General features: G+C 30.2%; 1 protein-coding gene across 2 annotated transcripts in view; it reads right to left on the minus strand.

The window, feature by feature from the left end:
* Window positions 1-27752, minus strand: part of LOC143242497 (histone lysine acetyltransferase CREBBP-like) — a 66515-nt gene that overhangs the window by 19997 nt on the left and 18766 nt on the right. For both annotated transcript variants that reach the window (XM_076485930.1, XM_076485937.1), the window contains exons 5-19: window positions 27274-27429; window positions 26577-26916; window positions 23669-23786; window positions 23324-23489; window positions 21214-21614; window positions 19996-20082; window positions 17702-18512; window positions 11590-11708; window positions 8497-8667; window positions 6865-7022; window positions 5271-5351; window positions 4936-4992; window positions 3926-4003; window positions 2812-2879; window positions 26-173 (exon numbers count right to left, since the gene is read on the minus strand). In XM_076485930.1, coding sequence (XP_076342045.1) covers window positions 26-173; window positions 2812-2879; window positions 3926-4003; window positions 4936-4992; window positions 5271-5351; window positions 6865-7022; window positions 8497-8667; window positions 11590-11708; window positions 17702-18512; window positions 19996-20082; window positions 21214-21614; window positions 23324-23489; window positions 23669-23786; window positions 26577-26916; window positions 27274-27429 — 2959 coding nt within the window. The remainder of the gene's footprint in view (window positions 1-25; window positions 174-2811; window positions 2880-3925; window positions 4004-4935; window positions 4993-5270; window positions 5352-6864; window positions 7023-8496; window positions 8668-11589; window positions 11709-17701; window positions 18513-19995; window positions 20083-21213; window positions 21615-23323; window positions 23490-23668; window positions 23787-26576; window positions 26917-27273; window positions 27430-27752) is intronic.

Consider the following 27752-nt stretch of genomic DNA (forward strand, 5'->3'; position numbering starts at 1 on the left):
TTTTCCAATAACTTACAAGACATACCTGCTTCTCATTCCAGGTTTTACTTCAACCACTTTATCTCCACTTGCTACAACTCTAACTGTAACTTCACCAGCACAAGCTTCTTTCTTCTTCAGGAAATTATTTACACGATTTTCAATGTAATTTCCAAGCTTTGTTTGTTGTAATCCTATATAAATATATTTTATATAATGATTTCTGTACGTTTTCTACACTTGTTAGTTATTCTGTCATTCAGTGAACTGTACAGATTTTTTTTGTCTCTTTCATTACATCATCCAGTATTTTCTAGTTACTAATGTCATGACTGTATTACTCTTGCCAGTATTTTTATTCACACAATACTGGTTCATCCAAGATTATGAAACATTTTAAAATAATTTAAGGAAAAAAATATTACATTTAAAGTTTAATAATCATAAATAACAAATTAATTTATACTGCACTAGACAAGTATCCTAAGATTAAGATAATAAAATTTTCTAAGACAATCAAACATGTTCAGAACTGGAGTTTGCTTGTTTGTTTTTAATTTTGTAAAAAACTACACAAGAGCCCTCTAAAAACTGGAGGAAAGGCAAGTAGTCATCACCACCAACTGCCAACTCTTGGGCTACTCTTTTACCAACAAATAGTAGGATTTACTGTCACATTACAATGCCCCCATGGCTGAAAGGGCAAGCATATTTGGTGCAACAGGGATTCGAACCTGCAACCCTCAGATTATGAGTCGAGCACCTTAACCACCTAACCAAGCCCATTCAGAACTGGAAGTGACTATTTTTTAAAACTATTATCAGTAAGACAATGTGAATGAAAACACTTGTATGATTTAACATTATGCTATTTTTAGAATTATCAATGTAGTAATCAACCATTTTCAGCAATGGTTACTGGATTTTTATAGGGGTAAACTGATGACATCAAGTTCTCAAAATGTGTATGATCTATCACCTCAATTTATTCACAAAATTTAATTAACTCAAATGTTGAAAGTTTATATTTACTTTTGATGCAAATTTTGTTAATTTGTTTTGGATGAAATAACACAAAATTGAAATTGCTAGTCCTAATTTTCAATTTCTGGCCCTATTGTAGTTATTATTGAGATGGTGAAAACAAATCTTCAGCCAGCACAGGTACAACTTGAAATGGGTAGAACTGAGATGCAAGTCTATAAACTATGAACTTATCCAATTATTATATTTAGCTCATATAGTTTGAAAACAGTGATATTTTTAGAAGTTGAAATCAAGAACTGTAAAGTTCAACTACTCAAGTTTTTGTTTAATAATATTTTAAAGCCAATAAAATTATAAATATAAGGTCTGAAACCTTAGATCATTTTCTTTCTAGCAACCTATATGCCACAGGATTCTCTTTTTTCACTGTATAATAACACTAGATTGTAAAGTTGCAAAATTTGTTACTAAGTTTTGAGGCACCTAGGGACTAAGTAGAATATTTTTTCAAGTTAGTTGTGATTTTTCTATTAATTGAAACCCACAGAAATATAATAAATTAACTTAATGAGTTTTTTTTGTGTTTGTTCTACTGAAGTAAGAGCTTTAGCAGTTAATTTATTTTAAACAAAAACTCACACCCCCATCACTAAAAGTACAATGGGCAAATAAGCTTTTGAACTATTCTACCTGGTTAAATGTATTTTAGTGTGTTGTTTTTTTCACCTCTCCCATTTTAAGAAATGAACCATGACATACATTGGCTAGGTAAATCATAAACTTACAAAAAATAATTTATATTTCACATTTATTATGCCCTGTCCCTATATATGTAGTTCAGCAATGGTGACTTTTATTAATTTTTTTTTTTATTAATACAAGGTCAGGGGTGGTATTACACCTTCCAGACTACAGGAGATTAATCTTTTTCTTATCAATTTTAAAAAAACTGTTTTTAATACTATTATCATGAAACAACTAAAACTTCTGTTATTAGTTGTCTACCATACTGGTAATATTTAAGAATGCAACTAAGTCAGCAGATTTACAGAAAACAGGCCATCTATATTTAAGTAATATATCAAGTCATCCCATAAGTAATGTTGTTTTTTGAGATAGGATAACTTCAAATGCAATTTTCTTGGCTAAATAAACTTATTCTCGAAGTGACACAAGTTATATGGGATGACTTGACAGCATTAAGTGTAAGCCAGTTCATTTCTTTACTAGTTTTTGTTTTATTTATTTTAGAAGCCTCAATTACCATAGAGTTGTCAGTGGAGTACAAAAGATATACAATATTTTACAACTGGATTGACTGAGCACTGCACTCAAATACAAAAGAGACCTGGTTTGGTGAATTGGAAAGAAGTTGTTTTCCACTGTGACAATACATGTCCTCACACCACTATGATCACTTCCAGAAAGAGTTTGGCTAGGAGACACTCCCCCCCCCTTATTCTCCTGATCTTGCTCCTTCACATTATCATCTTTTTCAAAGCTTGCAATATCATATAAACGAAAAACAGTTTACTTCTACAGATGAGTAAAAAAATAGCCTTTGTACCTTTTTTGTTTCAAAACCACCTGATGTTTTTTGTTTTTTTTAAATAAGTGTGGTATTGAAAATCTTTCGAGACATTGACAGACTATTACTAAAAGTGATGGAAAATATATAACTGATTGAAGTTGTTATTTAACTTCTTTTTTTCTCCTTTTAAATATTAGTATTACAAATGACATTACCATTGGGATAGCCTGATATATTTATTTCTTTTATTTACAAAGTGTAAAAAAAAAGTGAATTTACTGAGTACATCAAATAATACAACAAATATTACTTACGTTTACTGGTAAACTTGTTCTCTTTCCTCTTCTTTCCTTGTGCCTTTAAACAATTATCACAAGTAAACCTGAATTTTTAAAAAAACAAAAAAGGTAATTAATTTACTAGTTCTCATAAATTATTCATATATACCAGTTCAAAATTAAGTAACTTAATCCTAAATTGTTGTAGCTGAAAATGTCTGTCATATTAAACAAGGGTTAATTCAAAAATGTTTGAGGAAATCTCAAAACAAGTTGGAAATATAAATATTTGTCTTCTGTGAGAATAACGGATTACGTAAATGTAGTTAGTTAACGAGACTGAGAATCAGTCAATCAACATATTCTGCTAACTGCCAAACTCATGAACTAATTTTTATAAAAACAGCAAAAATATATCACAGCAACTGCTAACATATCATTTTGACTGAACAAAATGTTTCAAGAGATGCAAAAGCTCTAGTTATTTCCTCCATAATTTTGTTACAAAGATCAATTTAAAAAAATCAACTGTGTATATATAATATTGACATACCTAAATTAATTTATGCTACTGTATGATGAAGTAAAATGGACTCAAACCACCACAGATATTTTGTTTTCAAATCTTCATTAATTTTTCAAAACTTGTAAAATAAAATGGCTTGGAGCTTTTAAAACAAATAATAGCTACGCAAGGTAAAAAAAGTGACTGTAATACAGCCAACCTTATTATTCATACTTAAGTTTTATTAATGCAAATGCCATATCAATGTAACTGGAAAACTCTTTTACTGTTCTTTATTTGTTTATACATTAAAAAACTACAATAACTTGTTTTACATTTGCACATAATGGAATTATGTTCAACTGGTGGTGCTCCAGTAAACCAATGTAAGAAATGTTGGATATAAAACATTTTCTCAAGATAGCAAATTGTTTTTCAAATATAGTTTTTATCACATCTTTGAGAAAACTATTATATACATATAGTTTTAAAACCTTATTGACTGCATTTTAAAACTTTCACTAATAAACTGCAGTCAATAAATACAGAAATAAATAGTTGTGTTATTTTTCTTAAGCTGCCTTGATAAACCTTAATAGCTACACATATATGTTCAATTTTAAAATCATACAGAAACATACTTACCCTTCTGGCCAGATACTCTCAAAGTAGATAACACAAATTTGATGAAGTTTCCTACCACATTCCATACATTCTACAAACCTGCACAGAAAAATATATGTCACAAGTTAGAGTTGAAAATAATTATTACTCCTAAAACATACAACAGAATAATAATAATTGCTAAAATTTCATTTGTGAAAGACATCCATATTCAGCAAATTTAGTAATTTATGAGGATTAATTTGGTAGTCATACAAAGTATTACCAAGACCACCAATGTCCAGATGAACTTTACTATACCATCTACATGTAGTTTTTATAGCTGACTTACAAATAGTAGTTACAGGTAAGATATTAAACAAACACCACATCAGTTAATAAACTATGGGTTTGAAACTCAAGTCCTTTTCTTCACTTGTTCAAAAAAGACCTACAGTTGCAGTAAAGTATGTCACTCATACAGAATTTCACAGTTTAAATAACAAGGAAAATTTTTATAAAACAATTAAGTTTTACCATTTTCCTAAACATAGATTATTTGCATTTATGGCAAAAATACCAAGGCTTTATGCTACCAAAACTATTTTTTAACTACTGACCAGAATGGAGGGAGTCAATAAGCAGAATTCTACCACCCACACTAATGATTTGACCATCATTCATATAATACATCCACAGATTAAAAAGCAAAGAATATTTTGTGTAGATGTACAGATTCAAACCTGGCTCTCCAGTTCCAAAATCCAGAGCTTTACTCCAGGACCAACTGAAGCCCACATAGATTATTAACTGCACTGTTTAAGGAATAAATATTTTCCAAAATCTCAGTTATGAGGCATTTATTTTCAAACTGTAGAAATATCACACACACACACACACACACATTCATTACTAGTTTCTTCCTTGAAAGATACTCTTTCTTTTCTCAAATACTTGAGTGATATTACAGGATTTTTTACTTAAGCAACTGTTGGGTGTACTTTCACCACACAAGTAAAACAATGTATTGAAAAATAAAATGCATTACTTACGGTTCCATCTCCAGATGATCATTTTTCAATTCTTCAAACTGGTCTTTTGGGATAGACCTACACATAAAGAAGTATTTATTCTGTATATTTTTTTTTGTAACTTCACTTTCGATTCTTGTTCACTTGAACTATATTTTCTACATAAACAACTGTTTACATGCACACACAATTTTACTTTGAGAGATGATTTAAGGTATAATTATGTAGTCACATAAACATGCACACATTAGCAGTTCAATGAATACAAAGACATTGAAATTCATTCTCTGAACTACATGCATCATCAAAAAACACATAAAATACATTTTTAACTATTTTATATAAAAAAATCTTACGTTTGAGGTGCTGTTGGATCATCACCAAGAGTAACTGTGTCACCCTGAATCTCAGCAAAACATCTCTGACAGTAAGTATACCTGAAAAAGAAATGCTTAATACTTTTACTAAAACAAATATACAAAGTTATTAAGTGGTATATAACAGTGTTATAACTGTGGGGAATGAAAAAAAAAAAAGGTATGTAAGAGGATTGTTCACCATATTACCAATATACATATCCATTTAGTCTGCTCATGAATATCCTCCTGGCCTGAGAATATATAGGTTAAAAGCCCTGAATGTTTTGTTACAATTCAGCTTAAACGTGGTGAATTTTAAAAGAAAATTATACCTAAAATTGGCCTCTTATGAGATAGTTACATTACAGGCAATTATGAAAGCAGACATGACTAAACCCAGGGGAAAGAAAAGCTACTGCACAACTGCCTATCAATTGTTCAATGGAAAAATAATAAAGAAAATTAAACAATATATCACTTAAAGCAATGTAAGATCATCATTCCAGTGCTAATACACACGGAAGCTCCTATGGAGATGTACACAAAATAACTCTCTTTGATTTAGGTCTACAAAACAACACAAGAGCTAACTCCTCAAGCTACACTCACAATTCAAAACTATGTAAAAAACCAACTGTCTAAAGTTGTAGGAGCAGTATACAGCATATGATGAACAGAAACATGCTGTTACATTGTATGAAGTATCTTGTTTACTTAATTCTATAAAAGACAAAGCAGTCTGTTAATAACCATTTAGAGACAGCTTGATTGGGTAATAAAGAAAACTTTTTTTAAAATGTGCAATGTTTTGACAAGATTATCTCAACCTCAGGTACATAATTTAGTCAAAACATCATACATTTATAATAACGTTTCTTTTCATTACCCAACCAAGCTATCTCTAAATAATTATTTTCCAAGAAGTGGATTCCTTGTCAAATTTAAAATCAATCTGTTGTCATTCTGCCAGTATCCGAAATACTCTATCATTTTTGAAATGGCATATGTCCAAACATTTTTCAAGAAACTTATGGCAACTGCAGGTTATAGCTATGAACTGAACATGTAGATTTCTAATCAAAAAATGTATAACACAAAAGCTTGAAACCAGTGTAAAAGACAAGTGAATAAGTGAAAATGTTTTTAATGAGATTTTAATTTTATCTTATTATTTAGTAATCCTAGCTAAAATAAGTCATTTTATATAAAAATAATTATATTTATTTTTTATCTTAATCTTAAAAACCAACTGCAATCCTTGAATAATGGCAGCAAATGCCAAACAGAGTTTAGAAGATATTAAAATAAAATATAAAAAAATTATAAATGTAGATGAAATCAGTTTCCCTTTACAAATACCGAGAGTTACAGTTTTAGTAATTATTGTGTTATGATGGTTAGCCTTACGAGCATAAAACTATCATATGCTGGATACGTTTTATCAAAGGTTCAAAATATATTGATATACATATCAAACTTGACACAGTTATCACTAATGAAATTAAATCAATACATTTTTATAAGTTTACTGCACACACACACACACACACACCACATGTATACACATATATAAATAGTTATAATAACCAACCTATTTTGGTAGCTCCAATACTTTGCATCTCTAGGTATAGTACAAAGTTGCTTGCCATAGCAACACAAAACTTGAGGCTGAAAGACATATTTTCGTCCACAACAATAACCAAGGGACTGCATAACTGGGTCAATCTCTTGCTCAAACACTTCTGCTAACTGCATAATAAAGTTTTCCAATTTTTGTATGTGTTATTGTTTTCATTAATCATATACAGATGCATGAAATATTTATACAGTAAAACCTGTCTAAGCCAAAAACTGTATAGGGCAGAAACCTGTACAAGCCAGAAATAACAAAATTTTGCAGCATTATCTTAATATTTATCTTAAAAAAAGGCCCTCTATATGGCAGAACCTGTGTAATGCAGACAGTAAACTATGTTACATCTACCTCATCTATCAACAAGTAGGATTAGAACCTGAGTGAGGTGGAAAATATGTTTTTGATTAAATATTAATTTCTTATTTAATTAATAATTTCCTTAAATATTAATAAATTCTTGTTTAATTAATAATTTGTTTAAACACTAATAAATTCTTGGACATTTTGTTACAGTAAGTATTGGTTAAATATATTCCGGTTTTTTTTTGCCATCACTATTTTTGCATTTAAATTAGATTCTTGATTTGTACAAATATATTTGTCTTTTAAGTGCAAAATTCTACTCTTTAAATAATTCTCACCAAAAAAATAAATTACTATCTTCCTTAATTTTAAAATATAGGGAGAATTTACTTAATACCCACATTTTTTTAAACGTTGTTTGTTATGACAATTCTTGTGAAATCCAATCTCTGATCAAGAAGATTAATGTAGATGATTCTGTGAACGCGGAAAGTTTTGTGAACGTTAACATAAATGTTTTAACAGAAATTGATTTAAAATCTATAATAGAATCGTAATATCGTAACAAAGTGAAATATTCAGAAGATGAACAAAATAGAAAAGACAGTGAGAAAACAGAAATTCCTACTTCATCGCAAGTGTTAATTTATATTAACACTATCAAATTACATGCAAAAATGAAGGGAGAAAATGAACTTAATGAAAAGGCCATAGAATTGGCATTCTCATTTAACCACATGAGAAAGCCCATTAAAAAAATGAAACAGTTTAAATTGGATACATTCTTCAAATAAATTTGATTAAGATTTTGTTTGTGTATATTCTGAATGTCTATTTTTGTTCTTATTCTAATAAATATAGCATAAACAGTATAATAACTTTATTCACAAATGTCTTACTCCCCTTGAGTCAAGCAAGTATAACGTTCCACTCAAAAATTATATATAATTAAGGAAATGCATGTTCAATGTCTGAGCCAGAAATTTTATTTGGTCCCGTGTGATTCTGCCTCAAACAGGTTTTACTGTGCAATAAATTTAACAATATTCTGAGGTATAAAAGTTATTCATAACAATGAGGTATGAAAAGTAAATATATACATCCTATAATAAACATACATTTGTACATGTTAAAACACCACTTTCTTGTCAAAACACATAATCCTAAATTATCAATAGTCTAAATGTGCACATTTCTGTTCTTAAAATGCATTTCCTTGAACACAAGTAATATTGAAAAAGTTTGTTTCATCTCACACAAAAATATTTTTAAAAAAAAACCTACCTTTGTACAATAACGATAAACACGAGATGTCTTTCTATTGTACAACCAAGCATTATCAAACATCAGCCACAAATCATCAACATACTGCCATGGATCTTGATATTGGCCAGTGTCCAGTTTTCGTTTAATAGAAGATAGGTCCATTGGTTTTCTAATTATATCAAAGTAATCCTTGACCAAAAAAAGAAAAACAAAAGAGAAGCAACTTGAAAAACAACAACATATACAGAAAAGTCTTGTTATATTTCAATTCTGTTATATACATAACTGAGTATTTATCAACTGATTTTTGAATATTACATTCAAGTTGTAACCTAAGTTTGAAGTTAGTACTGAAGATTCCTGTTTAGAGACCATTGTTATACAAGTAATTTACTTTATGGTGGTTTCCTAAGCATGATATTTCCATAACAACGTTTTGAACAATGTATTTCAATGACATTTTTTGTAGCTGTACTGTCTAGATGAAACCTGCCCCAAGTGCTAATTTCTGTATCTCACTAACTCCTGCTGCCACTGCAGGATAGTGAGGCTTTTTTCCTTTTTAATTTCTGGAATAGTAAACATTCTAGATATAAGGTTCCATCAAGTAATAGTTCTTGATGTTTCTTGCCTTAATTTGGAACAGTGATACATATCATTGACTTATCTCTCTGCAAAGAAAATCTGTTAATTCCATGCTTTTTTCAACTGCTGGTGCTTTAAAAGCTTCCTGGTGCGACTCTATGTATTTTGGGAAATTATTTAAAAAGTACTTGCAGCTTTATGTTAAGAATAAGAATGGGTAAAGGCCTGTCTGTTTTTTTAATTTTATGCAAAGCTACACAAGGGCTCACTATCCTCACTATCAATCTCTGATTTAACAGTGTAAGAATAGAAGGAAGACAGCTAGTCATCACCACCCACTGCCAACTCTTAGGCTACTTTATTACCAACAAATAGTGGGAATGATTGTCACATTATAATGCTTCCATGGCTGAAAAGGAAAGAATGTTTGGTGTTATAGGGATTCAAACCCGAGGAACCTCAAATCAAGAATTGAGTGCCACAACCACCTGACCGTGCTGGGCCTAATTGGCAAAGGAAAAAGAGGTATGAACATTTTGAATATAATAATGGGAGCCTACAGTTCAAAAATGTGCTTCACAGAAAATAGTTGAAAATTAGAAGCTCAACAGTACATTCTCCTATCTTTACAAACATAGGCATTTATTTTACATATACGATGCCTTTTAAGTTTACAGTAAATTAGCCAAATTTGGCTAGTGAATTAACCATTTTATGTGACTTTTGGTAGTGCCATGCATCACAACTGTAGAGAGGTTCTGCGAAGTATGGCTTGTATGTTTGTTGTACACAAGCTTCCTACTGAATAAACATTTGAAAATAATTCTGTCAGTTGACTTTATTGCTTGTGGTTTATTCCCAACAATAATCAAATTTCTAATTCCTTCTCCATTTAATCACATCTGTTTTTAACTTATCAACTTCCGCAGCTCTCATTTCATCTTGCTATTTGATAACCTTTGCCACTTCTTCAATTCATTTTAAGTTAAAGCAAAAAATGTTCAACTACTTCTTAATGCAGTATATCTACACCATAGAAATGTATGAACAGCTTCTGACTGGTCAAAACTTGAACTAGTCTGCATGAAGAATTGAAACATTGAGAATATGTCTACTGTTGTACACAAGTGAAATATCAGAGTACTTGTTTACAAACACTAGATTTTAAGCACATTTCCGAGTATCTTACTGGAATGAAGTATGCATCACAGCATTATACCCCAAAACTTCTTCCCATATTACTGGAAACCTAACAACCCTGGATGAAATTAAAGTAAGAAATCTACAAACTTGTGGAAAAGTTTGAACACTAAGTTGTAAATCTGAAGGTGTAAATAACATTAATTACTGTAAGATAATAGTTTTGGTAATGAGAATGAAAAGTCATCTCCCTTTTATATATACTGCAAGTAATTGATTACAGGTTATCTTAATTGGCACCAGACTTGTTTAAGCTCATCTATAAAATTAACTTGCCAAAAACTGGATTTGTTGCTAAATTGTGTTAATTCATTATGCAAAGGAAAAATAAATGTATTACAGAGATTTCACACCATTTAACTTGTACACTAACAATGCAAAAAGCATTTAAATAAAGGCTTAGAAAATCATGGAAACAAAGAAAAAATTAAAATATAAAAAGTATACCTACAATACAGTGTAAGAATTAAGGGCAAATTTTCTTACTAATAAAAGCAAAACTGTAAACAAAAAAACTGAACTCTTGGTTGAAATTTCACTTAAAATTGATGCTGTATAAGAACTGCAATTTGTTATGCATCAAGAAGCTCTATGTTCATAACGTTTACAAAATATGCTAACACTTTTAAATAAAAGGAAAGAAAATACTTCAACAAATTCTATGTCTTTTAAAACAAAGTGGAAAGATATCAAATGATCCTAAAGATTCAATCCAAACAGTGATCAAAGTACAAAAGATTGAAATCAGATGATTAAAATAAAAGGCTATATTTTATTATATATATATACTGACAATCCTGTTTCTGGCTTTAAAAAAATGTTTCCTTGAAACCTCACCAAGAAAACAAGAATAAAAAATTAAAGGGTGTTTTACTTCCAAAAGATGAAGTTACTTCTTTTATATATAATTTTACATACACATTAAAAAAGAAGTATGTAAACCACCAACAAGTAAACAGGGGGTGGTGGTGGAAAATGTGGAAATTTTTAACATAACCAAGTCCCCAATAGCTGATAGCTTTTTCTGTTTTACAGCTATTTCATTCAAGAAAATATATTATAGACAAAAATTACATAGTCACTCTGGCATTTTCTACAACTTCAAATGAATTATTAATTCAAATGAATATATTTACTGGTAGTAGTAGCTCGCCAATACATTTCTGTTAATGAATACAAGTCAAACTAAAAAACCTCAACTTCAAGCACTCTTTTCCCGACTTTTCCACGTTTTACTGTTTCTATACACTTTGATTTCAGAATCAGAGTGTATTCAGACAAGGAAAACAGTTTTGACAATAACAAGAAAAATTGTGTATAACTTACTGGAATCTGTAGCAACTGTGGATCTACAGGCTGCCTAAAAGGTAAGGATTCAGGGTCTTGTCTGTACAATTTTTCTAGGGTAGGCATTAAAGCTTGCCGTAACTCATCGGGTTTGAAAACTAAAAACAAAAATTAAAACTTCACATTTCAAACGTGAACTTTTTTTTTCAGTTACAATTCTTGATATTTTAACATAAATAATAAAAACAGATGATAATGTACATGTATATATAAGCTGTGTCTAACTTTTAAAAAACTGATGGAAAACATTTAACATCTCAGAAACATAAGTTCAATAATAAGACTGATATATACATACATGTAGTAATACATAGATGATATTGCCATTTTTACATATAATAAAATTTGAAAAGATACTAATAAGGTTTTAACTTTATCTATGTGGAATTTAGTCTTAAGCAAAATGCACAACCAGCTAGATGTATCTTGTAGTGTTTTACAAAATAAAAAGTAGCTTCTAAGTAATATTTAAATTACGATTACTAAACCAAAACTTGCACAGATAAAACACCTCTTCTACGAGTTACTAATTACTGAAAACAATGCAAGTCTTGCATTCATGCAGGGTGAAAATTAGGTGATGAAGCATTTGATTAGATGTTTTAAGAATCACACCCACTGAATAATATCAAAGTTTCTACTATATGTTGCCATGATTCTCTACTGGGATCAGCCTCATAACCATTTTGTGTTTGTTATAGTTTACATGCTATAACTTTTAAAAAAGTAAGCATATTTTCAAACTTTAGCATATTATCAGTAAACATTACAATACTTTCACATACAAAAATCATTTTTTTTTTATTAAGTCTTAAAGTTTAAGTAATGTTTTTGTCATGCCCTTTTTCTTTTCATGTATTGCCTATCCAACATGCAAAATAATTTTCATTTTAAGATTGAAAATACTTTTATATACCAGAATATTTTAAAATTTCACATACAAAAATCCTTATAGTGTCCAATGAGTTAACAAAGTTTTCTTATGGTAAAACTTTACATTTTATCTGTTATTTTCACTAATGAGTCTCTGTATGGGTTTGGTCAAGTTGACAAAGTTACAAAGTTCTTGTAACCACCAAAAAATTATAAAATAAATTATGCCTTTTTCATTATATAATGATTATAAATTATAGCATGAAAACATAAATGTTTAGACTAAAAGCTTAAGTCCCATAATTATGCAGAAGTTACAATAACCCAGTGCACATGCACTCATGTTACTGAATTCAATAATTAAAAAACTGACCTTTAGTCATTACAATATGACCTATCTTAAATGAGCTTTAGTGGACTAGTGATTTGTAAAACAGTCACATTTCAATCATCATACATCTGTACATAGATTATTACTGTTTACAACCACATTCTTAAACTTTTCTTACAACACAGAACAGTAAATAAAGAAGTAAAGCAAACAATTATCTCTTCCAGTCATGATCTTTGTACTCGGTTGCTACTCGTCATAGTTTGCTGAGCCTTAAGAAATTTCACACATGGAAAATGCAAAACAAAACAATTTTTAAGGTTCTTTACAAGCATTTAAATGACCAGTCATAAATTAATATATCAATACCACTTAATTTCATTATCATTTACCAACTTTAGCAACTAAGCTGTATTTGGGTCTAAAAAAACATATAAAAGTTCAAACAGGCTAAGGACTCAACTTACCAGCAGGAAGGTTTGTCTTGACAAAAATAATTGATGCCATTATATTTGAAAATGGCTGAAAAAACCACGAGGAGAATTTCTGAGCTTTCAATTGGTTATTCACAAGTCGTATATAGAAGTAAGAGCATAGGAGACCATTTCCAAAAATTCAAAGAGGTTAGCAGGGCCACTGCTTTTGATTCAGTACATAAGCAATATCTCGGCAAATAGAAAAGACAGGAGGTTTTTATTTTATATTCAAGTTTGTAAAAATTGGTAATTTCAGTTCCTCATTCATACAAGACTACATACTTTGTATTTTTGCATGATAAACATCTAATTTGAACCAGTGCTGCATTCAACACTCCACATGACAAAAATCAATGATTAGGTGCATTTTTTTAGTATTTTCTTTTAAGTTAAAAAATAATGTATAACATGAGCACCTGAATTATAATCTATAGTTTGATATCTTACTTAATTATATAAATTTATAAAACAATAGTTCACTAAAATGTTGATTGTGAGTAAAAAAAAATGCAATGATGTGGCCTTTGACCTATGACCCATCTGGAAAGGGATAATTTGCTTTTCACTTGATCTTCTTATATGAAAGGCAAATGTAGCACAGAAATATGAAAATACTAATGATGAAAGAGTATTTCTCTCAAACAACTTCTTTATCCTTAACATATTTCACTGATACAAGTTTTTGTTCAAAACAATTTTTTAAAAAATCTGTAAATAACAGTTATGAATATTTAATCCAGACCCAAAGAGAGAGAAAGTGAAAGAAACAAAATTAGCTAACCTTTCATATTAATGCACTTTTTATTATACTTTCTGTAATGCAAAAAAAAGTACATAGCATAATGTATGCTTTTTATCACAGACTTCTTGATACCATAACAGTAATCAATACATGCAAATAGACAAATCCACTTTTATTAAAACTTCAATGCCAAGTATGTGGGAAAGATAACCAACTTTCAGTCATTTGAGTCACCCTACAAAGAAAATTTATTATTTGTGTGTGTGTGTGTGTGTGTGTGTGTGTGTGTGTGTGTGTGTGTGTCACATATTTTCTACCTTTCACTACAAATTATTTTGCTACAGCTTGTGTTAAGAGTAAAGAAAATACAGTTTCACAAAAAACACTTCTGAGATTCATTCAGGAGATAGAATTCATGCACATGAGAAATAAAAAGAATTGTGGGGTGAAAAGAAGTATTTTTGCTGACATAAAAATTATATTTTACTCAGACTGGCTCAGTTAAGCCTTCATATGTTTACACACAAATGATTATGAAAAATATATTTAAAAAAAATATTTTTTTGTGTGCAAAAGTCCATTAACTCTTACCAAACTTTGTGAAGGTACACATAGAATTGCATAATATATAGTATATAGCAAAAGGCTGATCACACTGATCAAGCTAATAAGCTAGTTAATATTCATTGCATATGCAACAATTAGCCTTAGCTCGTTTTAGTGCAGGTGACAAAATAGAATATATAAATTATGTATCTATATATTACACTACAGATAATGCCCAATTTCATGCATGTACAACAAAAACTTAACATTAAGCACTAGTCTTAATAAAATTACAGAAAAAATGTTAGAATACATGTAAAACAAGATGGATGTCTTTAGCAAAGTACACTGACTATCTACAATAATTTAGCATCTATTCTGCATACTTTATACAAACATTTAATCAAAAACATTTACTGAAATTTTTTCAAAGGCACAGAAGTAATTAAAAGATTAATATGTTTCACTGAGAAACCTCTTCCACAAATACATATTTACACAGCACCAGTCTGTGTTATTCACATCTTGATGCTATAAAATTACAGCCATCACTTTAGTTTTGTGTGATTCGTACTCATGAAAAGACATCCAACAAATACTGAAAGCTGATTAGATACCATCTGTTTATACAAGTTCTTTTTTCAGCTGAACAGTGAATGATATAGTGAATATGTACTTTTCCTACCCATTATGCAATTGGTCAAAAGGTGGATGTATATTTATCAGAAAAATTCTTCCATCTTATACAAAAACCCAATGAAAACATGGTAAACTACAGTGTTAATAAAAACAGCCTTTGTAGCTATTAACATGAATCAGCTAAACAATGCTTGTTGCTAGGTTACAAAACAAAAATTATTCACAGATGTAGTCATGCAATGCTGAGCTCAAAATCTTTTGAGAAATATTGTACAATGTTTGAAACTTTTCATTTTTATACTTAATGAAACCCATTTTTTGATTTGAAGAAATGTCCAAAAATGGAACTGCACATTAGCAGATAACAAAAATGAAAAAACTGATTGTACCATTAAAACCTTACATAATTTAAGCAGTGAATACTTTGGTTTGTTTCGAATTTCGCACAAAGCTACTCGAGGGCTGTCTGCACTACCCTAATTTAGCAGTGTAAGACTAGAGGGAAGGCAGCTAGTCATCACGACCCACCAACTCTTGGGCTACTCTTTTACCAACAAATAGTGAAATTGTCTGTCACATTATAATGCCCCCATGGCTGAAAAGGCGAGCATGTTTGGTGTGACAGGGACCAGAACCCGCAACCCTCAGATTACGAGACATTTGCCTCAACCACCTGGCCATGCCAGACCAGCAGTGAATGGAAAAACGTTGATAAAATATTCAAGAATAGTACCCTTATTCTTGAATCCTTTTCATATTTCATCCAGGGTTAGTACCCATTGCAAACAGCCCTACTTTTAATGAATATGGTAACTCTGTTATTCAGCAACTGGACAATCATTTTTATCATACAATGATAAATGTAGAACTGCAACTGTTTTCTGAATGGTGCAATCAAATTAAAAATACATTTGAGGTATTATTCCACATAACAATTAATGATCACCTTTTGTCCAGAAAAAGCAAAGGAGCAAAATGACTGATGAGCAATATGACAACTTTAATGGAACGCTAAATAAAATAATCAATGCTGCCAGTAACATTTGGCTTGAAACCATGGTTAGGGCACTCAACTCACAATCTAAGGGTTGCAGGTTCAAATCCCCATCACACCAAATGTGCTTGCTCTTTCAACTGTGGGAGCATAAAAATGTGACAGCCAATCCCACTATTTATTGGCAAAAGAGTACTCGAAGAGTTGGCAATGGGTGGTAATGACTAGCTGCCTTCCCTCTAGTCTTGCATTGCTATATCAGGATGACTAGCACAGATAGCTCTCGTGTAGCTTTGCACGAAATTATAAAAAAACAAATAAATGGCAAAAATTACATATAATTTCTAACAAATATTCATTCCTTGCCAACCTTCATGTCATATTAAACTTCAAAATTTATGTTGAATCACCACAATTTACTGCAACCACAGTATGTATTGAGGATGACCTAAGTAGTTGCTCCAATTCAGTTTTAGCAAGTAATTATGAATAAATATGTAATTAGTGAAGTCAAAACTGTATAAAGTTTTTATTCTTTCTGAGCAATTAATCAAATTACTTACAAATTTTTATATTTTTACCTTTTTTTGTGGTACTTTTGACTTCATTTTGTAAGATGTTTTGAGTTAAAATTAGTATGTTCAGCATTCAATGATGTTTTTTTCATTTGATTTTCAAGAAAGCAGTCTTCAATTTACTTCAATCTAAACACAGTCAATAAGCACTGCAGTGTGGTAGGTCCAGGAAGGAGAACTGGCAGAATTGTTATGTGCCTGAAATCCACTTATACTATGATATATATATTAGCTTCATCAAGTTTAACAATCTTATGCTTAGAATGTACCAGAATGCACAATCTGAAATCTAATAGCAGCAGTAAAATTTAACTTAGACTAAAACCATAGTTTTAAAATATTATTCTGCCAGAATACAGATTAAGCAAGATTATAAAAAACTAATCACCCTTCTATTTTACATTCTTATAATTTATTTAAGCTCACCTATTTGGACCCACTTAAATAAAGTTAGTATAGGTTTACTATGACAATTATTTGTTAAAATTGAAAAATATTTCAAAGTAACCTCATAACAAAAATTTTCTTTGTATTGAAGTAACTTTATATGAATAATGAGAAGATAAAATAGTGGTACAAAGAAGTTATTGCAAAAATATTTAGCATCTTTAATACTAATTTCAATAACCAGTTATTATTAAAGTATTTTTCTTTAATTGTATCTTATTCCTGCTGCAACAAGTACAAAGCTACTGTTCATGTTGATATAGTATAGGTTTTCAAATAGATCCCATATTCTAGCTATGTATGTGAAGAAATGTGTATTAATCTAAAGAGGTTTTGGTTGTAAATTTGCTTTTTAATAAAAAATTCTGACTTTTCTACCTGAAATAATATGAAAGCAATTACAAATGTTAAAAATTCTACAATTCTTTTATGTTTTTTTAAATAACAAAAGTAACTTGTCAAACTAACCTTTTTTATTGGGCTTTGGTTTAGGAGGTGGCTGAGCAGTTTCGGACGGTTCCGACTTACTATCAGATGAAGTATTTGGTAAATCTCCATTGCTTGATGTTGATACAGGAGTTGTTGGTTCCTCTTTCACAGAAGCAGGCTCCACTTTAGCAGCTCCACAGCACTCAGAACTATCATATCCTGAACTACTACGGTCTTTCATAGGTTCTTGTTTTATTTCATGTTTCACTGCATTATCACACTTGGAGACTTCAACCTCCTGTTTTATTTCTGTTTTTTCTTCTTCCTTGATAACAGTTGTGTCAATTTCCATATTAACTTCCGTAACACTAAGAGGAGTCTTCCCAATAGAAGTTGTTACATGAACACTTGAAACTGCTGTATTGCTAACAGTGTAAGAAGTTGCTTCAGCAACTGAATTCTGTGCCGTTTCACTCGAACCATTTACAGTACACATCATATCTTTTTGAGAATTCACTCCTTCAGAGTTGCTGGTAACAGTTAATCCCTGGGAAGTACAGACTTGGTTAACAGAATAGCCCACCTGCTGTGGTTGTTCCTGAAGCTGTTGTAGACGGTGTTGAAAATTCTGGGGAGTAGAAGGGGTGCTTGGCCGACTTCTTGTTGTTCCTGGCACTGAAGCTGCCCTCGGAGGCTGCTGAATAAATATTTGGTTGGACTGGGGTTGAGGAGTAGATGACTGAGGAATAGTTTGAATTGAAGATGGGGAAGTGGAGATCATCTTAGGTGATAAACTTGGTAGCTGCTTTCCTGATACTTGACTACTCTGTTGCATATGCATCCTGTTAACCTGCAACAAATATAATTACCCAAAATGCACTCACCATTAACCCTGCAGTTATAACATATCAATGAAATTTGTCATCAACACTTTAAAACTTTAGGTGTAAACACCTACTACTCAACAAGTAGTAGGTTATAAACAAACTCACACCAACCATGTATTATTGCTAGTTGACTAAACATTCAACTTTTGTCTCACCAAAAAAGTGCATTTTTTTAAACAAATGAATGGAACATTTAGTAAGTATGATGCTATTTATGAATCAAAATGGCAGCTAAGCTTTAATGTACAGGTCATTTATGGTCTAGGTAAAAGAAGTATATTTTGTATCTATAATCTTCTTTTTTATTCCAAACTATCAAACTAAAGAATGAATTACCCATTATATTTCACAAACATCTTCAACTACTAAAAATCAAATTCTCCATATTTTCTACACACAACTTCAAATTATTAAAACAAACAAGTCATACTGAAATACTTACAGTGAAGTTGTGGCAACTAGATATCAATCATTTGCATGACTAGTAATCTATGCAATATTCTATGTCTAATTATTAATTAGTTACTAATTGATAAATAGATATAAGTGATTACACAGGTTAGAAACTATCATAATGGAAGTCGTACTAACTTTGGTACGCATACCTATTATATTCATTTGCTGTTGCCTGCAAACTACCAATTAATAAAAGGTAGATATTATAATCTGTGACGGTACAACATTAAGAGAACATAAGTGTTTGCCCTTTCTCCCTCTATCAATGTATCAGTAAATTTTTGAAGTATACATCAAATTTCCAAAAATAGTGTTCTTATAATATTTTTTTTGTTGTTGTTGCACATAACGCTGTACAATAGGCTTATTTATGTTATGTGCACCACAGAAATCAAAACCCAAATTTTACCTTAAATTTTCAAGTTTAAATCCTTTTTACAAATAGTGTAAACTCAACTGTTAGACTGGAGAAGTTGAAATTTATAACTAAAGCACACTTTGGGTTTCGGAACAAAGACATGGCCATAACAAATAAATACAGGCCGATCTTTATAACTGAAATAATTTCCTATCAATACATCTTTATTACGTATTTACACAAATACAGTTGTAATGAATGATAATAGTGATTAAATCCTTTAAAGAAAAATGTATATATATTTTCACATGTACACCACCATCATTAAATTGGCTTCACTGAATAAGATAGGATTGCTTATCAAATACAATTTTCAACATAAGCCTCAGATTTTTCAATATAGTAAAAAATAACTGAACAAATTGCCTTTTTTAATTTACATGTAATGTAAATGAGTTATTTTGTTGGCTAATAACAATAAACCTGTTTGTTTGTATTAAGGACTAAGTTACACCATAGGCATAAAATGAAATTTTTACTGTTTATACATGTAAGCCCTCAGGCCTACTGCAGAATCATGATTTTAAATTGTTCTGTTACAAAATTCTTAATATATATATTATTAAACTTACAGGGGATGCAGCATTGTTATAAGCAGTTTGTGCCACCTGCACCTGATCTAATCCATGCATCTGGTTTCCTTGTTGGGTCTGCTCCACCTGAAACATAGTTAAGATTTACTTACATTATGATATTATAATGAATATATATAATCACATTCATATAAAAAATATTAATGTAACAAGCTTCATTGACAACTGTCAACACTGGACTAACAAAATAAAACAACTTGAAACCACTGTGTGCAAACACAAATAATGTTATTCCTATGTGTCATATTTTCGACAGCTGTTGTGAATGGTAAGCACAATCATCCAAAAGAAATCAAGTTAAGATTATTAACATAAATGCAAAACAGAGATAGAGGTCTTATTATTCAGTTCAAGATGTGTTTGCTAGTTGATTTAATAATATGCAACTGTTTTTCAATAATGAAGTATTCATAATAGCACAATATTATTTAAATACTTTGCCAGTAACCAACAAAAAAGTGAAATGAATTTTGAATCATTCCATGATTGAAGTTTGACAGACCAGTTAGGAAAAAATTTTTTTTATCATCTTAATAACTGAAAACCTGCAAAAAAGCAAGGAATTGCTACACTTAACTCCTTCTATAAAAACCATTATTTAATAGCAAATATGCCCATCTATTTGTAACATTTTTAAAAGTTCTAATACCTCTCAAAATTTACAATATTTGTTATTTCCAATTAACACAAGATCATTTCCCTCTTTACAACACATCATGGTATAAATAAGTTGCACCATTAATGCAATTTACTATCACCTATAACTACTTTATTAAACAATTTTAGTACAAGAATATTGCAAAACAAGTAAGAGCAAATCTCTAATAAACTTGAACTTTAAAATGTAACTTTCAAGGTATTTTTAATGTCCAAAAACAAGGCAATTGAATGAACCTCTCTCAAAGTGTCAGGTGGCAACAAATGCACTGATAACATTTTAAAACTTCAGAAAATATCTATTTAAAAAAAAAAACCTCACAACTGGCAGAAATATATGACACTACACAGAGTAGTTTGCACTTTCAAATCTTAATATTTAATTCTTATTAAAACAGTGCACACTTGAAATATGTCATAAAACTTGAACATGCTTCTTACACCCAATATAATTTTTAATGAACAATGAACAAGATTTATGTTATGACTAATTCCAAATGTGTTACATTAATGGCATATTCAAATGATGAAAATACTTACAGTAACTTGTCTTAATTTCAATGAATCAGTGAGCTGAGAATACTCTTCCTGATATCTTGAGCCAGCCTGGGAATTTGGGAAAGACACAGGCCCTGCTGCAGCACTTATTCCTCCAAAAGAAACAGTTGTAGTACTTGTGGCACTTCCTATGTTAGCCAAGTTACTAAAATGAGGTTGTTGTTGTCCAAGTGACATCACAGGAGAAGTGGTCGAGTTTGAGTGACCAAAATGAGTTTGGTTGACAGTCGTAGAATTAGCTAGGTGATTATTATTGACATTAACAAAAAAATCATTCCTTATATTAGGAAGAGTTATATTTTGTGGTGGCATTCTCTGGTGATTACCAATATTTGTAATGTCTGAAACATGTGGCTGGGATGCCATCACTGAGGGTGAAAGATCTGTAAAATCATGCCAATTTTAGTCTTCTATAAAAGTTTTGATCATCATGAAATTTAACATATCTTTATTCCTACATATTTAATAGTTATATAAAGTCAACAAATTTATTAACTTCATTTTCGATCAACCAGAATTTCACTGAATGTTTTGATATATAATGAAAGAAAAGAAATACTATTATAACGTTTATAAATTTAGTTTCTCATCTAATCGCTAAGATAAAAATAAAAATCTTATGTTTATCACAAGCCAGTGTAATTACAAAATATAACTAAGAGTTTCATAATATTAATTAACCATTACAATTAAGTACTTCATATTCAGAAGAGCTAAGACATTTAAACTAGCTACTCTATTTACAGATAAAAGTATAATATGTACATACAGCCAGGTGTCTCACAAACTGACTACATAGCTTGCAATAAAATTAAAAAAAAAAAACATGCATTTGATAAACTACTTTTGAAACAACTTAAATTCTGCAGATTTTCAAATTAACAGAAATTTAATAATATTATACAAGGTGAAAAGTGAAACTTGGAGTCACAGTAATTTCAACTCGTAGAAACAAGAAATAATTTTATAAATCCTTAGAGTTAAGAAACACGAATCTTGGCCAGATACTCAACACTTTTCCCATCACCATATTTTTTAACTGAACATAAAAAAAGTGAGAGGTCAGCATCTGCATGTGTAATTCAAAAAAGAATCTGTAAATTAACAGATTTTATTACTTTTAAATCTTTTGTGGAAGCATAGACAATCAAAGTTGACTAACAAATCTAAAACAAAAATGTTTTGCAAAGTACTTTTCTTGAGACTTACAAGTAAGAAACAAGTATTTACTTCTTTTAGGATGGCATGAAAAGCTAAGTTAGCTCTGTGAACCACTGAAAATTCAGTAAATGTTCAAATATTTATCGTGAAATGGATAATTCTATCTCATTATATCTAATGCAGTTTCAGTAAAATCTCAGCTATTTGATCATTATTTTATAGTTATTTTTACTTTTAACATTTATCAATTTAAACATTAGTACAAGTAAACGAAACATGTATTATAGAGTTGCAAATAATCGTACACTTATACGATTACTGAATTTTGGCTGACAAGGCGAGAAACCCTTCCAGTATCACTTACTTGGGAGAATCTTGTCCACCTCACTTCCTCAGCAAATTCACGAGTATCACTCATGTTTGTTACTGCAAGCTCAGCCATTTAATTATAGCACTTTGTGAGCTGTTGAGAGCTGTGTCATAAAGCAGTGTATAGGGTTTGGCCTATTCAAAACTCAAAACACTTCCACTGAATGTACAGGATATTGGGAGGTTCTAACTGGTAACTAGCCAATTTGCTTAATTGGTTGATAAAATTAACACTACAGCACATTTATTTTATTATTATCAAATATCGAATTTCAAGCATGTGCAAGATTTTGACTCCCTTGCCTTTCAATAGCTAATCACCTGGAAGACCATGTGAATGAAGTACGAGGGAGAAAAAAAACTCCATTTCTTTTGCCCTGTACTATCACTTAGATGTCTACTTCTATTAGAAATCTGGCCACCCTACTATTAATTGGAACTCTATAGTAATGCACTTCTCACTTAAAAAAAAGAATAATGTTTCCAGCTCAATATTACAGACCTAATGCTTTCACACTGTGTTTAATTTTACGATCAAAACCAAGAAGTACTAAAATCTTACTTCCTGGATGAAGCCTGACAGGACTGCCAACAGGACTGGGTGTTCCAACATTACTTGTTACTTGTTGGACCTGACGTAGCTGTTGTTCTTTTCTTTTTTGCCGTTTTTCTTCTAATTCTTTCTGAATTTTATAGATTTTTTCTGCTAGCTTTTGGTAATATTGTTCCTAATAAATAACATAAAATAATGTAAAGTTCACTCCTGTAACATCCTAGAAAATATTACTGAAGGTAATACAGTGGCATGGAAATTATTTCAAGATAACATTTTTGAACAGAATGAATATCCTCTTATTATTCAATACAGTACAAATACTAGGTTAGTAACAACAAAACAAAAACTCACTCTGCTATTGGCTTCTTCAAACATGTCACGTTCCACCTTGCGTGCATATGCAACCAGATTTTTCATCCGTTTATCTTGAAGAGCAGATGGGTCAGGAGTGGGAAATATTGTCTGCACTCTACAAAAGTAACTTTCAATTGCTAATGCTATATTTTATCTCATAATAACACACAAGCTAATAATTAAATATAAATAAATGCATCATGAAAAAAGTGTTATAATATAATATTAAAAAAAGATATTAAACCATCCAGTTTCAATGTTAGACAAATTTTTTCCCTAAAAACAATTTTACAAAAGAGCCTAAAGTTCTCCGTAACTCTTAAACAGTCTCACTTGGAGAAATTTTCATATCAAATTTCATTCTTCTGATCAATACACTTTACCCACATTTAAAGTAAACTCCTTTAGAACACCTCCAGCAAACCATATTTTAAAAATTACATCAAAGTCAATGAAAGACATTATCAAAGTTAAACATGCTCATAATAATCAACATATAAAAACTTTTAAGAACATTATATCACATTTATTATAACAAATCTTGCTAAAAATGTTTTACTTGGTTAATCTACAAAAAAAAAACTAACATAAGATCCTACAACACAACTTACACATACAATCAATGCAAAAATGAAACAACTCTATCAACCCACAAAAACTGACAGGCCTCAATATGAAATGTTGAATGCATTAAGAAATAATTGTTAGTTATTCTGCTCCCACAAGCAAATTCAATAATGCTACCAGTAACACTGTCATAGTTCCCACACTTGGTTAAAAATAATTTTTCAGAACATTTCAGCCATTTTTATGACAATTCAGAGCTTTGCATCATCCTATATATCTAGGCCATATTTATGCCTTTCAGTTTTTCTTTAAATTTCATTAACCACATTTTTATACAGTAACATATTTATTTTGTTTCCACCTTATTTTAGTAATTCATGGATTACATGATTTCAGTTCTTTTCCATGAATTATAACCTTTTCCACAGCCTCTGAATATTTTTCACAACTCACCAATGTTCTGTTTCTGTTGTACTCTATGTTTCAACTGCACATTTAAGATTAACAAAAGTATGTAAAACCACCAAATACCATTAAAGTTTAGATACAATAACTTTTAATGTAGTAAGTGGACTATCATGCTTTGAGTAAACATTTAAATCTTTGTACACAAAAAATCAATTTTTTAAATTATTTTTTCACTGAAGATTAGTTTGTGAATATCAAAAATCAGGGAGCGACTAGTTTAAGCGCAATGTGATTTACCATGTTAATATTAAAAATAATTTTTCTTTCTCAGTTGAAGTTTCATTTCCATAACCTCTAAAACCTCTATATGAATATCAAAAATTTTTCAGCAAAAACTTGTATCTTACTTTCTCTACCTTAACACTATATAAATCGAGTTGATTTAACTGACTTTGTAACCATCATAAAACAAATACAAAATAAACCTAAAGTAACCTTTCCATTTATAAGATAACAGGAGATTATAACATAAAATCATGATTACTATATGGAATGAGTTGATTTGACCGACTTTGTAACCATCTTCACACAAATATAAAAAAAAAACTAAACTACCCTTTTCCACTTACAGAATGAGAGGAGATTATAACATAAAATTATGATTATTTACACTAAACAACTTAAAGTTCATAACATTTTGCATCTGTTTGTTTATCATATTATTGTTTTACTTCTCCTGAATAATATCTATCTACTTCTCAAGCTACAATGGTGAATAATGTAATATATTTACAAGCATACATTGTGATGAAATTTTTATCATATTCTTTTTCATTTATCTAACCTCATAACTTTCTAACTTTTACATTTTAGACACTTTTATAACAAAATGGATAATGTCTATCAATTAAAAGAATGAAGTTTTTTTACAGAAATATTCTCAGAGTCTTAGTGCTTGAGAGTGATAAAGAATTTTAGGTTCCTTGGTAAAATTGTGAAATCCTTTGTTGTTTTGTCTATACAAAACAAGAAATTTAGGCTTTATATTTGGCTCCATTTTTAAGCCTACTTTTACATACAAATACATCAAACAAGTTTTATTTATTTTATATATGCACTTAATGCAAAATAATAACACACACAATGCAAACAATGTCCTATAACTCATAATTTAACAGGCTTTCTAAATAATGCACAAGTACCTTAAAATAATTTACTTAGCTGTTCAATCTAACCCTGGGAATAACAACTGTGTCTGTGGATAAAATACCTAAAATTCTTTAATTATATATTATTTATCAAGCAAGTAGTGAAATGATATTGTAATTATTGTAAATTTGCTAACTTAACTATAAAAACAATTCTATGGCACTATGGAAATATACTTCACACAAAATAATGAGATGGAAATAATGTATTAAAAAATACTAATTAAGTACAAGATCATAAAGGAGGTCTTCTCCCACAGTTATCTATAAATATTGAAAACCATTTACTACGTTTTGTGTATCACAGATATGTTATAATAATAAAAACTCATCCCATTTTTCAATAAACTGTCAAGTTTGACAAAAACTGCAATAATAACAGTAAACTTGAACATATTGCTGAAATTACAGGAGTTACTCAACCAGAATGACCATCCAAGTACAGTGACAAGGTTACAAGAAATATGGTTCATCAAAATTAATGAAATCAACTTTCCATTGGAATATATGTGTGCATTGCATATGGACCACTCCAAGCTATAAGGTAAAATTTTGCTGACAACTGTATAAAGAAGTGATTATACAAGTCATCTCTACTTGTGATATGTTCAAAAATAATCATCATAAAAAAGACAAAAATTAAAATTTCATATTATCTCCAAAAACAACTGCATAACTCTTAGATAGTTAGGAAGACTTAAAAAAGGTGAAGAAAAACATACATTTTTTGTACCAGACAATCTCTCAGGTTAGGTGGCACAGACTGGTGCCAAGCCTTGGTTCCTGAAGTAGGTTCAGCTGGTGAAACATGCACTGCAGATGATATCTGGTTCAGTATTTCACCAGACAATCCTGTTGACGTGGGAGTTGGCATAACTGACATTAAGCTTCTTCCCATCAAACTAATCTGAGAAGCATCAGTCGTACTAATGAAACCTTGAGAGTGAGGAACTGGGTTAGAAGGTGTAGGAGTAGGAGATTGAAGTTGGCTTTGTTGAGTTGTTGGAGGCTGTTGTTGTTGGCTCAGAGACAAAGTATTCATATTCTGCGTCTCACTGACTCCTACAAAGTGAACAAAAAAGAAAAAAACAATTCACATACTTTTTTTACTTAGTAAACAAAAATTACAACATGCAAACCTTGAAAAAAGTATCTAATGCATAGTGCCAAAATTGAAACATCTTGATTTAAAAATAAACTGATTATTACCACAAAAAAACCTTAAGAGACAATAAAAGAATACAGAAAATATAAGAACTTCATCTCTTACAAAGTACCTCATATTTCACTTGAAATACATTCAACAACTGATACTACAACAGCAATCTGTAACACATTCAACTATATATGTAAGATAACAAGATAAATTAAACAAAAAAAATATGAAAATATTATGGTACTCAACCTGACAATGCTCACCTTGACTCTGTCCTAAACCAAGTCTCTGCTGTATAACTTGAGAGTTAACATTATTGTTTGCTCCTGCATTATAATGGAGGCCTAATGCAGCATAAGCACGTTGCATGTCAGCTGGAGCAGGACCTTGATTTGCTTGATTCTGTTGAACTGATGTTCCTGTTAATAAAATAAAATATAAAAAAATAGATACAATGCTGAAATTCCACACTGATATTGGTTTCAAAATGAAAAAGTAAAATTTCCCATTCATAGATATGCTAAATACTTTTACACCATGAAATTAAATAGCTGTTAGTTGTTAAATACTTGGAAATGTAAAATAACATATTACAAACACTATGTGTTTCTTAATTCAGTCCTGCAATATGTGATTCAATCAAAATAGAAATACCAATAAAACTTCTTTTTTCTTTACTGCCACATCTTTAAATGTAACAGCACCCTTATAGACAGATGCATAAGGGATATAGCTATTCTGT

Source organism: Tachypleus tridentatus, chromosome 2 (genome assembly GCF_004210375.1).
Source record: "Tachypleus tridentatus isolate NWPU-2018 chromosome 2, ASM421037v1, whole genome shotgun sequence".
Taxonomy (NCBI): Eukaryota; Metazoa; Arthropoda; class Merostomata; order Xiphosura; family Limulidae; genus Tachypleus; species Tachypleus tridentatus.